The sequence below is a fragment of the Perna viridis genome, chromosome 7 (assembly GCF_037379345.1).
Source record: "Perna viridis isolate PV_CMFRI_1.1 ecotype Kerala chromosome 7, ASM3737934v1, whole genome shotgun sequence".
In the NCBI taxonomy this organism is placed as follows: Eukaryota; Metazoa; Mollusca; class Bivalvia; order Mytilida; family Mytilidae; genus Perna; species Perna viridis.
Genome location: NC_142451.1, coordinates 16,752,689 through 16,768,938, shown reverse-complemented (window position 1 = coordinate 16,768,938; position 16,250 = coordinate 16,752,689). Strand labels below are relative to the sequence as shown.

The 16,250-nt window shown below is 31.5% G+C and overlaps 1 protein-coding gene across 1 annotated transcript; it reads left to right on the top strand.

Annotated features, from left to right (window-relative positions):
• Positions 1–7,314: 7,314 nt before the first annotated feature.
• Positions 7,315–14,824, top strand: LOC148611556 (alpha-1A adrenergic receptor-like). Its single transcript, XM_088595300.1, has 2 exons — positions 7,315–7,770; positions 13,203–14,824. The coding sequence occupies exons 1-2, from the start codon at positions 7,334–7,336 to the stop codon at positions 13,849–13,851; spliced, it is 1,086 nt and encodes a 361-aa protein (XP_088451426.1). The 5' UTR covers positions 7,315–7,333; the 3' UTR covers positions 13,852–14,824.
• The last annotated feature ends 1,426 nt before the right edge of the window (positions 14,825–16,250 follow it).

The window sequence follows — 16,250 nt, the reverse complement described above, 5'->3', positions numbered from 1 at the left end:
TGTTGCAATTATCATTTGTTTCTCGATGGTGATGCAATGTCTTCTCGTTTCGTTACCATGATCCACCTATTCCTGAATAGTTGTAATTGCCCTCCTTTTCCTCAATATCTACCCAATAAAGAGAAGCAACAAGAAAATTGCAAACTTTGGTCTTGGTTTAGCATCTGGTTCGACATTGCGTTTTATATTACACCAGTTACACCCACTAATGTAAACATTTCAACCTTGGTTTAGCATCTGGTTTGACATTGCGTTTTATATTACACCAGTTACACCCACTAATGTAAACATTTCAACCTTGGTTTAGCATCTGGTTTGACATTGCGTTTTATATTACACCAGTTACACCCACTAATGTAAACATTTCAACCTTGGTTTAGCATCTGGTTCGACATTGCGTTTTATATTACACCAGTTACACCCACTAATGTAAACATTTCAACCTTGTAAACAACCAAAAGTGGCACTTGTGAGAATCATATGAAATTCAACATATGATTATCATTTGAATTAAGCGGGTTTGATATTACTGACATTTTTCATCCCAGTGGGTTTTGTCTCATTGACATATCCACCATAACTATTCTCGTCATATGTTAAACTATCATATATTTCACTTGATTTTCGTAGTATTATGATATGACAATTATATGTTTTAAACATATGATAACCAAATATTTACATACTATGATAAGAGAACACAGTTATTTTTTTCCAGATTGCTCTACGCCATGATGGATTCTTAGGTCAGATTTAGTAGTTTTTATTGTTTTTCTGCGTGAACTATGCTTTATCATAACATGTGCAGTAGTATACATGTATTATATTCAGAATGTATTGCAATCACCTTGTCCGCCCATCAGCCCAACTGTTTCCTGTAACACATTTCTCTGTTGCTATTTGAGGGGATATTTAGATATTTTGTATATTGCCTTCCTATTATGACATGTGCCGTATCTGACTTCTTCAAGTTGATAGAAGTTGAGTTGGGTATTCTTAAGACAACATATCGTGGAACATCTTGTTCTCCAAGCAATAGATTAGTACTATGTTGTATCGTTAGTTGAATTACAAATATTACATGCATTAATAAAATCAACTCTAATTCCGATTGCCCAAATATCAATTTTGCATAATATAATTTTGAATTGACGCTAACACGTTTTACTCTCCAGTGTATATTTTATAAAACAGTTTTATAAAAAAAATGCTAACCATAAACATTCTTATCAGCAATTTTTAAAAAAATTCTTTTTATATCAAGTAATTATTATAACTGTTCTCATCTTTTGACTAAATTATGCTATAAAACCATCTTTAGGCACTAAACGTTTCATGAACAGCGATGTTTTTGCTGAACGAGCATAAATTGTCCCAAATTTGGTTATAGTAACCTTGTCAAAAAATTAAAACAAAATTTTTGTAATTCAATTTGTCATGTATGATTTAAGTCCTATAGAACCTTAATTGAAACATTATTTATCTGTATGAATGAAATTTATGTAACGGTTTTACATCCAAAAATTATTTGTCACATAGCGCTATTATTAATAAACCCATGTGATTCATGGGTGAAAAGCCTGAGTCTACATATTTTTATTTTTGATTTTTTGTTTGAATTACCATAGTAAACAGAAATTCATATAATCCGTGTTCTTAGGAGATAAAAAAATATATAGAATGCATATTTCAAAATTAAGGTAAATAGCTCTGTAAATGACACTCAAATACAATAGAATCTATTGGATTTTCAATGTTGATTATCTCCTTTGAGCAGATTGATTGGAATGAATGATGACACATAATAATATAGACCCATGAGACAACTTCTTTACGAAAAAATATATAGACTTTTTTGGGTTGTAACACATTTTTCAGATTTTGCATGATTCTTACAAAGACATCTACTTACATGTAACACCTTTTCTCCATTCCCACCCCTTTGCTATTGATGCTTAGGTAATACGATCTATTTCCGATTGTTTTCTTGACACTTCGTAAGTTTTACTTAAAAATTCCTTTGATACCATACCTATCATTTACTATACACTTGGTGGTGATGTCATGAAAGGTTGATGCTTTTATCGGAACAATACACGTATTTTCTTCTATAAAAAGCTTCGAAGACAAAAGCCTAAGCATGCGCAATTGTCATTTTTTTCCCAATGGCTTTTGTGTTTAAGTTTTGAAAGCGGTTACACACACCAACTTGACATTTCTTTAGGGGAAGTATAAAAGAAGAAACAACAATAAAGAGACAAGGGTGGTATGATAATAAACAAAGATTAAAACTATAAAGAAGTTGCAAAGTAAAAACGGACGTAACTTTCATTATAGTAGTTGAAATTAACAACAATGAAAACATATCTTTGATGCCTTGACAGTATTTTGTTCAAGATCGTTGCTGATAAAACATGATTTACGTATAACTGTATCGTTACGATGCTGTTTCGTATTTGAACGTGGAACATTTTTCATTTATATTGCAATACGATCTTAGCGCAGAAAACCTTGGAAAAAGCATGAATACACACTATGTACACTTTAATATTCGTTTTTTTAAAGAGTGTATATTTAAAAAAAATATGAACAGAAACAAAACGAAAAGTATGAACGACGGGGAATCGTTGGACAAAACTACATCAGAAACAACAAACCATACAAAACAGAGAACCAAACGAGTACTGGAAAACTAACGTAACAAACAATGTTGAATTCAAGTGCTCTGGATATGTTTCTCACAAGAAATGTGCAGTTCTTTGAAGGTCAAGTCCAGTGAAAGTGAAAGTGGAAGAATAAATCTTTAAAAGATGTACATTTTTATAGACTGTCGGTCATATTAGAATCGGTCACTCAATATCGGTAAATCAGGGCTTGATGGCGACCACTGAACTTCTGAAATGTATTCTTTAATTCATGGCAAACTTATCCTTGCCCAAAGTACCTGTCGCAATTTCTAGATAAGCGAGTAAGTCGGGAGACAAAGCTGGATACGCTCGAACAACCAAAATTTTACTATATAGGAAAGGGTACTAGTAGTTAACACCATGGAATTCAAAGCCGTTGAGTTTGTCACATAGTTTATTTGATAGGTAATCTCTTTTCACAAATTCGAAATAGACACCAAAATAAGAGCAGACTTTAATGTCTTTAATTTCAAAATCTTTTGGGTAGATTAGATGATGATATTGTAGTCAACAAAATTTTGTTTATTCGGATAAAAAATCAGATGTAAAAAAACGGAATCTAAAAAAATGTACAATATGAGTTTCTCTTATTGATGCAATAGATGTGCACAGTTGGTGTCATTTGGGATGTCCTTATAAGAGAAATCAAAGGAACAAATATTCTAGCGGAATTCAAAAGAATGTAATCCAGGGACAAAGATCAGACATACAAAGTAACAAAAGTAAATGAGCAACTCGGACTCCACTAAAAACTGGGAGCATGGACCAGGTGCACCGGTAGGGTAAGCGTCTTCTGCGTGGAGTTGGTGATCAAATTCAAAAGCGTCAAAAACGCTATACAAATATTTGGCCTGTCAATACGTACAGTATAGTTATGATTTTGGTATCTATATATTTGTTTATTTTTGTGATTTGCATATGACCAAGTACGTTTAACTGCATTCCCTGTTCACAGTAAAAAAGCAGCGTTGAAAATTTCAGTGTGTCAATCTTTCTTCAGGCAGCGGATGTGAGATAGCAGTATAATAAGTAAACAAATGTCGAAACGTTATGTTACCATGGTGAAAAAAGATTTTGATCGTAGAATTTCTGTAAGTTCTTCGCCATTTTTGATGTATCCACTGCCGGGCCGGTTAATGTCATTTCTTGTATAACAATCATCACAAACAATGTTAAGGCCATTTGTTTTGCACATCAGGAATTATTGAATAAGTGTATTTTAGTGCATCATCGTGTGACAGTTAATGCTTTTTTATGCATGTTATCGATACTATTAGACTCTTTTTATTGTTTTCATCGGGATTTCTCCCTTTTTAATCGCAATCAACTAGTTATTTACCAATGTTGCTTTGAAACGAAAACGTATATATAAACCTTGCTTTTTAAATGTCAGATTCTGTAATAATTAGGCAACGGGTGGAAAATGGTATATCATTTTGATAGTGTAATTTGACTATTTGCACCAATAGGATCATGCAAAAAAGATCATATTTTCCATATCATGTTGGTGCATTGAGTTATGATTTCATTGAAATGCACTGAACAGTTCAAGGGCAAATAACTCTGTCAAAAACCTCATTTTACTGAACAAATCCAGTGATGCAGAGATTAAATAATGATCTTTTCAAAGAAAAAAAGTAACCTTGAGTGCTATTACATTGTAAGATCAGTAGGGTTTTGACATGCATGTTTCTGAATTTTCACATTTTGTCTAATTCTTACAAACACTTACACTTTAATGACAATTTAGGTTTGCATTATATGTTTTTCACCGTTCCCTTATCATATATATATTTTTTAAAATCAAACAGTCAAAAATATACATAGATTCGAAGAAAAGGCAAACTAAATGAACGAGAGATAACATTGACCTACATTTCATGTTTGACTAACTCTGGTTGATTAATTTCCCCCAATTCACCTTCTGTTCCTTCTATTGATGAGATTTAAAAAATGAAATCATTAAAAATAACTTAAGTCATTTTTTCCATGTTTTTAGATGACCTTGTGTTACACGTTTCTGTCATGTTTTTGGAAAATCCATACTGTTAATTTGCCCTTTTATAATTTTGAATTATATTTTGGAGATTGATTAATTATACTTAACCTTTAACATTTTTGCAATGGATTTTTATATAAGAAATATTAACACTAATGAAAATATTCCTCGATATTAGTTATTACTAATGATAACAGCAATATAAATGAGCCCCCTGTGAGTCATAATACCACAGGCTTCATTAGCCACTGCAACTCTATTAAGTATCCTTAAGGCACATGTTAGCTAGTCTGATTAAGAATCAAGCATCGGTTTTAATCCGTGGTATATAAAACAATAACTTAGAAAACATGGTAAACAAATATAGTGAAACCTGTCAAAATCAAACCCCGTATAATTCGATAACCTGTCTATACCAGTGAGACACTTTTTAGAGTCCCCTTACATCAATGAAATGCATTTTGAATCTTGGTAAACCATACAAACTTTAAATCCAAAAGGAGGTTCATTCTAGACAGGTTTCACTGTAATAAAGCAAATGACAACGTATTAATTTTCGAAGTTGCTAATTTTTGCGAATTCTGTCAAGTGAGCATATTCGCAGGTACCAATTTTCGCGACTACAAAAAATAATTAAAGCTGAATATGTTCAAGATCAATTTAACGTGTTTTTTTTGTCTACCGCGAAAATAGCGAAAATTAGTACACCGCAAATGAGTACGTTTACACTATATGAAATGATACGTATAGTTTTGCTCTGACGAAATAACAACCATGAAATAAAGTAATACTCACAACCTACCGTAATAAAATAGACTGCACTAATCTTAGAACTGACAAGTACTTTCAGCACTCTGAATTATTGTAATTTCAAATTATGTCACGACTTTGATCTGGAAGAAGGTCGAAGTATGTCGTTATATAACGAGTTGAGATTGAATCTAAAATCTATTCATCAAGATTAATATAATTAAAGTACATTTTTGCTACGTAGCATGATATTAAAAAATCTTCTTACATTTTGACTGTACTTGGTTTAATTAGATAAGAATTACAAAAAAAAGAAAACCTGTGATGTAATATTTTTTGTGACCAAATGTGACCTTTTCGTATAGTTTAGATTATCAGCGTAAATACAAATTAGTTCTTGATTTTTCAAAATTGTTATAACTCTCATTTTCATTTATTATGCAAGAATGTGATAAACTGCAGACAATAAAATGTTTATGATAATTCCGGATTTGTATAAGATCTAATGAATAGACACCACAAGCTGTCTTTATAATGATAACATACCATAACAATGTCCTAACAATCCCCAATCAGCAGTTATAATATGAGTACAGGTTCAAATTAAAGTCTTACGGATTATATAAGTTAAAGCAAAATAAAATATTCTAAGATCAAGAGACAAAGAAAAAGAAACAGCTTGCAATACCGTGTACCGTGTTGTGGAATTGGAGAAATATAAATGAAAACAAAAAACTAAATAAATATATATATAAAACAACAACAAAAAATACAACAAAAACAAACAAACAAACAAACAAACAAAAAACAAACAAAAAAAAACCAAACAAACAAACAAACAAAAAAAACCCCAGTAAAACAGACAAAAGAGCCAATAAAAACAAACAAGTGTACGAACAAACAAAAAAAGCTAAAATATTAAATATATTTTCATTCGAAGCATATTGTTACGTTTTCACCAAAACATACTCCTTCAAAGTAAAAAGAAATGGGATGGTTCAATCTTTAGTTGTCAGCAGTTTTGCACTTTGTAAACTTTCAGTGAAGAACTTTGGTTGAACGTTTCAAATACGAGTGGGGAATACCAAGCACTACAACACGTGCAAATTAGTATTTAACGTGATAAATTTTATAAAGCAGATATTTTAGTATTACACGATGTAATTCACAAAAAAAAAAAAAAAGAAAAAAACGAATATTCACCGAAAAAATATGAGGATCATGACAATAGATTATTGATGTTTGTTCATATACTGGTTTGAATATAAACAAGGGGCTATCCGTAATTGCATTATACCGAAAACCGAAACATTGCGTTGTTTGACCAGGCAAAAAATTCATGAGCTAATTATGAAGACCTTTACGTTTGTGAAAAATATGACTTCACACTCAAAACATAGATTGTGATTAGGAGTTAATTACACAGAGAAAACCTTTACCATCTAATGTTATGGATTAGATTTCGAAGCAAAATGGTAATTTAATGCATGCTTTATGAGCATTTTCCATGCAACGTCTACAATACCCTTTCATCTATGCTAAATTAAAAAAAATATCCGATAAGCTTTTTCAAATATTCATCCTCTTATCATAGTAAAATAATTTTGTATTTCCGAGAGCGAAAGCTTATGAATGTATAAATAGAACCAATATAATCAACATATTCAATGTAAATAGAATGAAAAAAGTTCATGCAAGTTATTTAGAAATCCATGATGAAGGTCATTTGTTGAAGGTCACAGTCCCTTTAAACCCTCATTGGCTATTCGCAATTTTATTGATACCATTAAAAGCGATTCACATGTCACATTTTTGTACTATGCTTCAAATACACGAATTAAGGTTTTATATCATTATCATTTGAAGATATTTATGATATTGAAGCGATACACTAGTAATGGATCTGAATGTCAGCAGCCAGTCATTCCAGTTAAAGGAGACTTTAGGTAAAACTGAAAGACTTGTAATAGGTTCTTTATTCGTCATCTTAACTATTTTTACCATACTTGGAAACATTCTAGTTCTTGTAGCTGTAAAGCGAGAAAAACAGCTGCAGACTAAATTTAACATTTACGTGGTAAATCTGGCGGTGACTGACTTAACTGTGGCTGCTACTGCAATGAGCTTTTACACAACAGACACGATACTTGGTTACTGGCCCTTTGGTAAATTCTTATGTGGACTATGGATATTCAATGACTATGGAATGACGTTCGCATCGGTGTTTACGCTCATTGTGATATCGTTTGATAGATTTTGGGCAGTCACGTGGCCGAATCACTACAAAAATAACAACACGAGGAAAAAATGCTTCTTATTGATCACAGCCGTATGGTGAGTACGTGAGCATGGAATTGAGATAGAGATTTTTTAGTCGTTTTTTCTGTTTATATTTTTCAGTTCTTTTTATGGTATATTTATCCTTTTAATTTTCTCAATATTGTTGTCTTCTGATTTATCTTCAGTATTGCTACTTCTTCTTCAATAAGTAAAAATAGCTTCATATGAAGCTGACTATTCCAATGCTTGTGAACGGATTGATGGTTGTTATAATATACAGTTCGCAAAAAATCAAATCAGGTCATGTACGTAACATATAAAATCAAAAGAAAGAACGAACAAAAAACAAAAAAAAAAAAACAAAACAAAACAAACAAAACAAACAAACAAACAAAAAACAAAAAACAAAAAACAAAACAAAACAAAAGAGACAAAAATAAAAAAAAACAACAACCAAACAAACAAAACAAAAAATAACAAACAAAAAACAATAAAAACAAGACAAAACTTAAAAGCCTTTCAAATTTTAATTTGTAACCAACTACCTCAAATAGGAAACACAGTCAACTATTCTCTGTCGAATAAAATGTTCAGCTTCAAATAATTTATACGCGTTGCTCCATGCAAAAAGCGCTTTTACTGTTTATATCATATTCAAGGTAACATTATTGTATAAATTTTCTATTTTTTTTGTCGTTAATAGTGATTGTTTCGTTGAATCTCTGATGATATAATATGGACCATTTGGGAAAAAAGAGACTCTCTTCCGGAGAACTATCCAATAGTAAAACAACAATATTAGTATGCAGGTCTATGGCAGTATTTCTGTACATGGCACGTTGAATAATTAGTTAGATAATTCCATATTTAGTGATGAACGTAAAATAAAGTAAATAATTCGAGCTAATGTAGACATCTCTCTTCTATCATCCACTATTATTAACTGCACACATGACAATACAATAACTATAAACAAAATCTGTTTCCTATAAATTATAATTAAAGTAGTTGTTTTGTTGCATGAACTATTTGTACACAGATAGCACAGATGATACACTATGTCTTAAAATCATCTCGGATTTAAAATATTTGGTTTGCATTTAGGACAGCATATCATTTACGAGAAACAGTTGACCAGTACTATATTAGGTCAGTTACAATTTAATTTCCCTTTTTGAACAACAAGACAACCTTCGAGACATTTGCAAGATTTGGTATTCAGACTAGTTACATGAATCTTTCGGGAAAGTTTAGAAATTACTTATAATTTTAATTGTTTGTATGGAATTGTGTAGGTTGTTTTACCTGAGACTCCCGTCTTATTTACGATCTTTCTTATATCCTTTATTGGTAAAGATGCACGTCCGTCCAGTCCGTTGGCGTTTGTTGACTTAATTTGTGATGAACTTTATTTAAGGAATGATTGTTCGTCAATGCTAATGTATACCTTGTATTTTGAGTTAACAAGGCGAACAGGAATATAATACTTTGTGAATCTTTGTTTTAAGTTTTGATTTAAGAAAGAAAAATTGGTTTTACATTAAATGTCTTGGGTTTAAAAAAACTTTCTAGACTATATATATTTATTATCAAATTTACGCAACCAATGTTTACCTAATGAATTGCAACTCGCCAGCGGAGCTTGGACTATTTTATAAATAGTTTTGATTATAATACTATCAATATTAGAATATATGTTAACCATTCCCATACTGCCTTTTTCCACTTCCGCGCTGCAAACATTTTGGTCTACTTGATTTACTTTCCCGTCCCAAATAAATATCCCTGATTGAATTATTATATATTTCTCCGTCTAAGAATGAGGCAAAATGTATGTAAGATGTAGGACATAAAGTAGAAAAAACACACAATTTGTTTTCATACACCAATTAATTACACATGATAACCACCAGAAATTATCGTCCAAGTGTTTGTAAAATTTGCCTTTTTAAGATACTGATAGGTCAAATTTAGTTGAAAGTGCACTACGGAAAAATGGCTGGAAAATTTTCCCGCACTATTTCCCTATATAAGCAGTCAAAAATATCTTCGTCACAGATGCTTCAAGATAAACTTAGATAACTTTTTGGTTGTTTTCTAGATGTACTGAATATATTTTAGGTAAAAATGACTAAATTAGGGAAAATTATATGCCACCCATTGCTTGATTCTTACACAGAATGGTACTGAAGTTTATGTACATATTTATCTGGTATTTTTCGTGTTTGAATTTCGTAACTACATAATAAAAGAATGTAGTTCTTGACAATGAGCGTCTAGCCAAAGAATGTTAAATTTCTGTTTTTATAAACGTGTAAAAATTTAAATTTTTTCGAGGACTACAACTTGTCAATATCAATGTTATGCTGAATTCCAAGAAGTTTAACACTATTAGTCGTCCATAAAATCTTATTGCAATGACTTCGCTGGCCTCTGAGACGACCTATTTTTTTTAAACCTTTGTTTTTCTTATTAATAAATTTTGACCTTGAAACTTTCTCATATATTGATGAAATTTCAAAGGATTTTTAAGTTGAAGACTCTTTATTCAACACATGAGTATCATCGACAAACATGCTTAATTTAGAATCGATTTTCCCATCCCCCTCTACACTTAAGAGTTTAATACCCTGGATTTGATTATCTCCCCAGACGGTACATACCATTGTCGCAGCTTGTAATATATAAAGAAAGGGAGCAATCAGACATCCCTGTCTGGCATATCTAGTGATTGGGAAATAATTGGAGACTTTATCATTGGTTTTTATTGTCATAATCATCCTTTATTGTTACATAACTTTTAAGTAAGGGTACTCGAAACCAGCGTCACTGTCCAAGTTCATTTTTCAAGTGTTAATGTGTTAAGTGTAAAGGCGAATTACTAGTACAAAATACATAACATGGATTCTTCTATTCTTTGTATCTGTTGTCAGCAATGCTATCATCGTTCAACAACATTACTAACTACATATCAATGAACTAAACTTCAAAATGCGATGGATATCAAACTGTGAAAAAGTGTATGTTAAAAATCAAAACCAGACGTTTCAAAAAAGAAAACAAGTCAATACATTTTAACCTTTTTTAAGGATATAGTTGATTGTTAAGGGGTAAATATTTGGCCGTGGTATAATTGTATATAACGTTAAGTCTACTATTGTTCATTGGAACTCCCAGTACTGTTTAGAAATATTTCAATTAAACTATCGATATTATTTTATGATGGTATGTACAACAATATTTTGTATAATGGTACTGCTACGGTACTAAGGACTGGTTGTGAAGGCAAATATTAGAATGACTGATTTCCGTTCCGAAAAAAAAAATACTTGGAAACCATCGCTAACATTCCATTAACGAAGATTAAAGCAAAGCTAGACTTTCACAATTAAAATGACTATTGGTAAAGTTGTGAATTACTTAGCCTGATCAAATCAAATTCTTCAGTAGTTATCCAGCTAAGAATAATGCAAAATGTGATACATGGTTGGAAAGCCTACATGTTTTTTTTTTAATATTTTGGTTAAAATCCTTAAGTTAGCAGAAAATAACATGTGAATTTTCATAGAACCCTCAACCATAAAAGATTTAAATTATATAGCATGTGCTGCATAATTCAAAATAAAGGGAGACAACTCTGTAAATGACACTAAAATACAATAGAAACAATTTTCAATGTGAATTATCTTTGTAGAGCAGATAGATTGGAATGAATGATTATATGGATTACAACTTAAGTAACACGAATATAACATAATTGATTTCTCATGCCTAATCTAAAAAGTAACCAGTTAATTTTTTTCATCTTTATATCACTCAAGCTAAATACCGTTTAATTGTTTGTTTTTTTTAGGTTTTAAAATCGATCAAAATTTGATGACTATAATGTCATATCTATATTTTTCTATACATATTTGAAGTGTCTTTTCAGAATGGGAAATGCAGTTTTTAACACGGTGATTGTGTTTATTTCAAGGGAAAATACAATGTTGTGAACCGGTACTACTCGTACTAAAAAGAAAAGGAGAACCACTTTCGTTATCTATCACACAAATATACTTAGGAGATTACAATAAAGATTTGAAAGTGCTTTGTGCAAAATATCTTTGGACAGTTCATCCTGACAATTATCTGCTATGCATTATTCTAAAACTAAAATAGAAAATAATGGGAAAGGTATAAACAATATATTTTGTTGACGAAGGCACAGCTGTAAAACAATTGACATTTCATATTATATTTTTAGACTAATTAATAAGAAAAACGCATATCCAGATTAGAGATTTGTTTAAAATCATTTCAACAATTTCACCATTTAGCTTGCATATTATTGAACAAAAGGGCTACTCGGAAAAGAAGAGGTTATTATTTCTAAAAAAGTCTAAGGAAAGCTTACAACATATATATATCGCTTAGGCTGAAATTATAATAATTGTATATCAATAATATCCCCAAAGAATGTAAACACACAATTGAGCGCCGAAAAAGCAAAATAAGTTACCTCTAATGTTTCTGAAAAAAAATGTTTTAGAGTTTAAACTTATCAAATCTAAACTTATTGACCACCAAACTAAATACTCTGTCAAAGAGTAATCAATGGAACCAAGGTTATAGCGAATAGTTTAATCAAAACAATGCAATTCTGGGACAAAGACCAGACATGGAAAACAGACATGCACGACAAAGAACATAAAGTAGCTAAAATCATACATACAAAGTAACAAAAACAAATGCGCCACTCGAACTCCACTAAAAACTGGGAGCATGGACCAGGTGCACCGGTAGGGTAAGCGTCCTCTGCTCAAAAATGGTCTTGATACATTTTGCTTTTATAGCTTGAATATTGTGAGTTGTCGACGCATGGGACCAATATTTTACTAGATATTAGGTATTATCTATATTGATCGAGATAACATTCAGGGCAGAATTTGATATCAGCTGAACATAACCTTTTTCATTTGAAGAATGTGTCTGTTGTTTAATTCAAGCGTGAACAAATCTTGCATGCAAGAATCGGTTGAAAATGATGACTACATTGGTGACACATTCGGACATTTTGTACAATATCAGTTTTGTGCAGTCTAAATTCTATATTAAAGTATAGAAATTTCTTACATTTGCATGAAATAACTGTAAGTGGTCTTAACATAACTTTTAGCCATTTATAGTTTGGCAATGATAAAGTATTCGGTGAATGGTATTCCCAAAGATAAACAAGGTTTCACTGTTTTTTTAGTGAAAGTGCTTTTAGTATCATATTTACATATTTATATATATATATGTAACATACTTAAGTAACAGTCGTTATAAAAGTAAGACAGGAGGAAATTAATGCATGTCAAAATTCGCTTTAACTTCTGATTTTGAAATAGTTACAGAACACATATCTAATTTTAGTTTGTTATTCGGTTATTGCACTCTCGAGACGAAAAAAAATTATTGTGTATAAAACTTGGCCTCTTTTAATTATTTTGTTTTCTTTTTAGGGTATTCATGCTTGTGTTATGGTTACCAGCGTGCATTGTTGACCGCATTAACAATGCTATGGATGATAATACCTGTATATGGGACCCAGCAGCAAATAAGGAATATGTTGTTGTCATTGCAATATTCGGACACCATGGATCAATGGTTTTCATCTTATTTTGCTATGGACATGTATTTGCTGCACTTCGTAAACGGTCAAAAGTTGGTCCAAAGTCTGATAAAGCTCGTAGCATTTTCAAGATTGAACCATCAACGTCCAATATTTCACCAGAACGAGAACACAAATCCGAAAACACAAATATCAAATCCATCAACAATGAGAGCGTGTCAAAGGCTAATATCTTTAGCATCGAGAACATGTCCCGTAAAGGTCAACCTGCATCATCTGTTGAATCAAAACGTGTCACTAACCGTGAGAAGAAAGCATTTGCAACAATGACTTATATAATTGTTGGTTACATTATCTGTTGGCTCCCATTTCATATTGTGTTCGATATAAGTGCTGTTAAGCCAGAGGCAGTTCCTAACTTAGTTTTTCAAACAACATTTTGGATGACATATATGAATTCGGCAATTAATCCTTTTCTTTACAATTTCAGTAACAGGGAGTTTAAGCGAGCTTTTAAAAATATTTTATTTCGAAACTAATTTATAAACACAGGAAAGTCAAAAAAGTTAGTGCAGTGAACAATATTTTGTTTTGAATTACACATAAACGATAGTCGACCTCTTAGAATAGTCTAAATATACTTTTTCTTTTCAAATTATTTTATATTTGACTTAAATGCAGCTTTTATATCATAAAATGCTACTTTTCAAAGAAAGAATATCATTCAGCTAGATCCCTTAATCCCAGTTTCCGCTTTATAGATGACGTATTATCTTTAGACAATCCAAGTTTCTGGTATTTGATACATCGCATCTACTCCAGAGAACTTGCGATATATGTTACTACAAACACCGTGAAGTCAGCCTCATATCTTGACCTACACTTAGAGATCGATGGGAAAGGAAAAAATATTGACCATACTTTACGACAAGCGTGATGACTTTTCAATCAGAATTGTCAACTTTCCTTTCATCTGTGGCGACATCCCTTCAGAACCTGCGTATGGAGTTTTCATATCACAACTCATTCGTTATGCCAAAGTTTGTCGTAATTACGGAGACTTTTTGTATTATATACTTTTTAAAATAAGGCTTCTGGAACAGGGTTATGTTGCAACAAAATTGCAGTCATTATTACAGAAGTTTATGGTCGTCATCATGAACTCGTGGATCGTTACAGTGTATCCATCTGCACCATGTTACTTCATTTTATTTGTTGTGTTTTTCTGTTCTCCGTCTAGTCTTTGTCCCTGGATTAAATTCTATTGATTTCCGCTAGAATCTTGGTTTCCTCTTTCAACGAGCACAAGTTTCACAATAAATGTATGATGCAGACATTTAATTGTTTGCCTATAGACTTGATTTGGAAAAAAAATCTTCGTCCTATAGCGAATGCAAGGGATAGGGATTTAAGATCGGGAAACTTGAACGAGGGGATTTCTTATCTAAACGTGTTGATGCTTCTCGATTTGTAATTCTTCTATCAATGGAGGAAAAAATCAAGATAAAAAACATAAAAACTGTATTACGATTAATGCGAAATTTATATGATTCTATGAGGGAGAGAGAATGAAATCTTTAATGTAGAAAACGCCATTGTATTATGCAACGTAAATGGAAAATGCCTTCAATTTAGGAGATCAGTCATGGATGACACTGATCTCCATAGTCCTTGTTTCTCAAAAAGTTGCAAAATAAAGTCCGAACTCAAAGTAGATAAGAAAAAGAAACATAAAACTTATGACAACCTTGTTCCTATTTATATATATTTAATGTTGAGCTTCATTTATATACCGTAAAACCTCTTTAAATCAAACCCTGGATAAAATAGGAACTTGTGTAAACCAGACATATAGTGTAGTACATTTCAGTACTATTTGAACCTGTGGAAACCGGACAATTGCCTTAACCTAATAAATCTCGCAGCCGGTCGGTTTAGATAGGTTTCACTGCACTTTTAATCTAAAACTAGGTTTTCGGTTCTAATGCAGCTGGTGAGAGATTATTCTTCGAAATATGGGTCCAGAATACCGAAATTTGCAATATATATACGATTGGTATTTTTGTTTTTGTTACTTTTCAACATGTATTAAACACCGTCCCTACGTTAAAAGTACCATTCTTGAATCAACGCTTTGGAAGAGTAATCAAGGGAACCAAGGTTATAGCCATAATCAAAAGAATGTAATCCAGGGACAAAGACCAGACATGGAAAACGGACATACACAACAAAGAACATAAAGTAACTAAAATCATACACTAAAAACTGGGAGCATGGACCAGGTGCACCGGTAGGGTAAGCGTCCAGAAAATACCTAACTTAATGCGTTCAATTCAATCACACACATCAAATAAGTAGTTAATTGTTAAGTAGCTGCCTTTGTAAAAATCATGCAAAATCTGACAAATGTCATACATCCCCAAAAAGGCTACATATTTTTATTTTTGTAATCAAGTTGTTTTATGGGTCTATATTATGAAATGTGTAATTACTCAATAAAATCTACCTGCTCTTAGGAGATAATCAACATTGAAAATCAAATAGATTCTATTGTATTTGAGTATCATTTACAGAGTTATCTCCCTTACTTTTGAATTCTTCAGTGCATTCTATACAATTTTTATCTCCTATGAGCACGGGTTATGCGAAAAACCAAATGTTAATTTCTGTCTCCTAAAGAATTTTAAACAAAATATCAAAAATAAAAATATGTAGGCTTTTCAACCACGTATCACATTTTGCATGATTCTTAGCTGGAGTGCAACTTAAAATGTGTCCAGGCTATTTTATGTATTTTTTAAGACTTAACCATCAATAAAACTTGAAATACTGGAAGAGGAAATGAACTTTATTTATTTTAATTTTTTCTGAGGTATTAATGATCGAGCAAAACTTGAAAGATTAATTGATATTTGAAGATACTTAATTAAAAAAAAAC

What these genes read in the sequence shown, in the direction of transcription:
- LOC148611556 (XM_088595300.1), top strand. Translation starts at nt 7,334, where the DNA reads ATGGATCTGAATGTCAGCAGCCAGTCATTCCAGTTAAAGGAGACTTTA. An exon ending in TTATTGATCACAGCCGTATG is followed by an intron (nt 7,771 to 13,202) that starts GTGAGTACGTGA and finishes TTTTCTTTTTAG; the next exon opens with GGTATTCATGCTTGTGTTAT.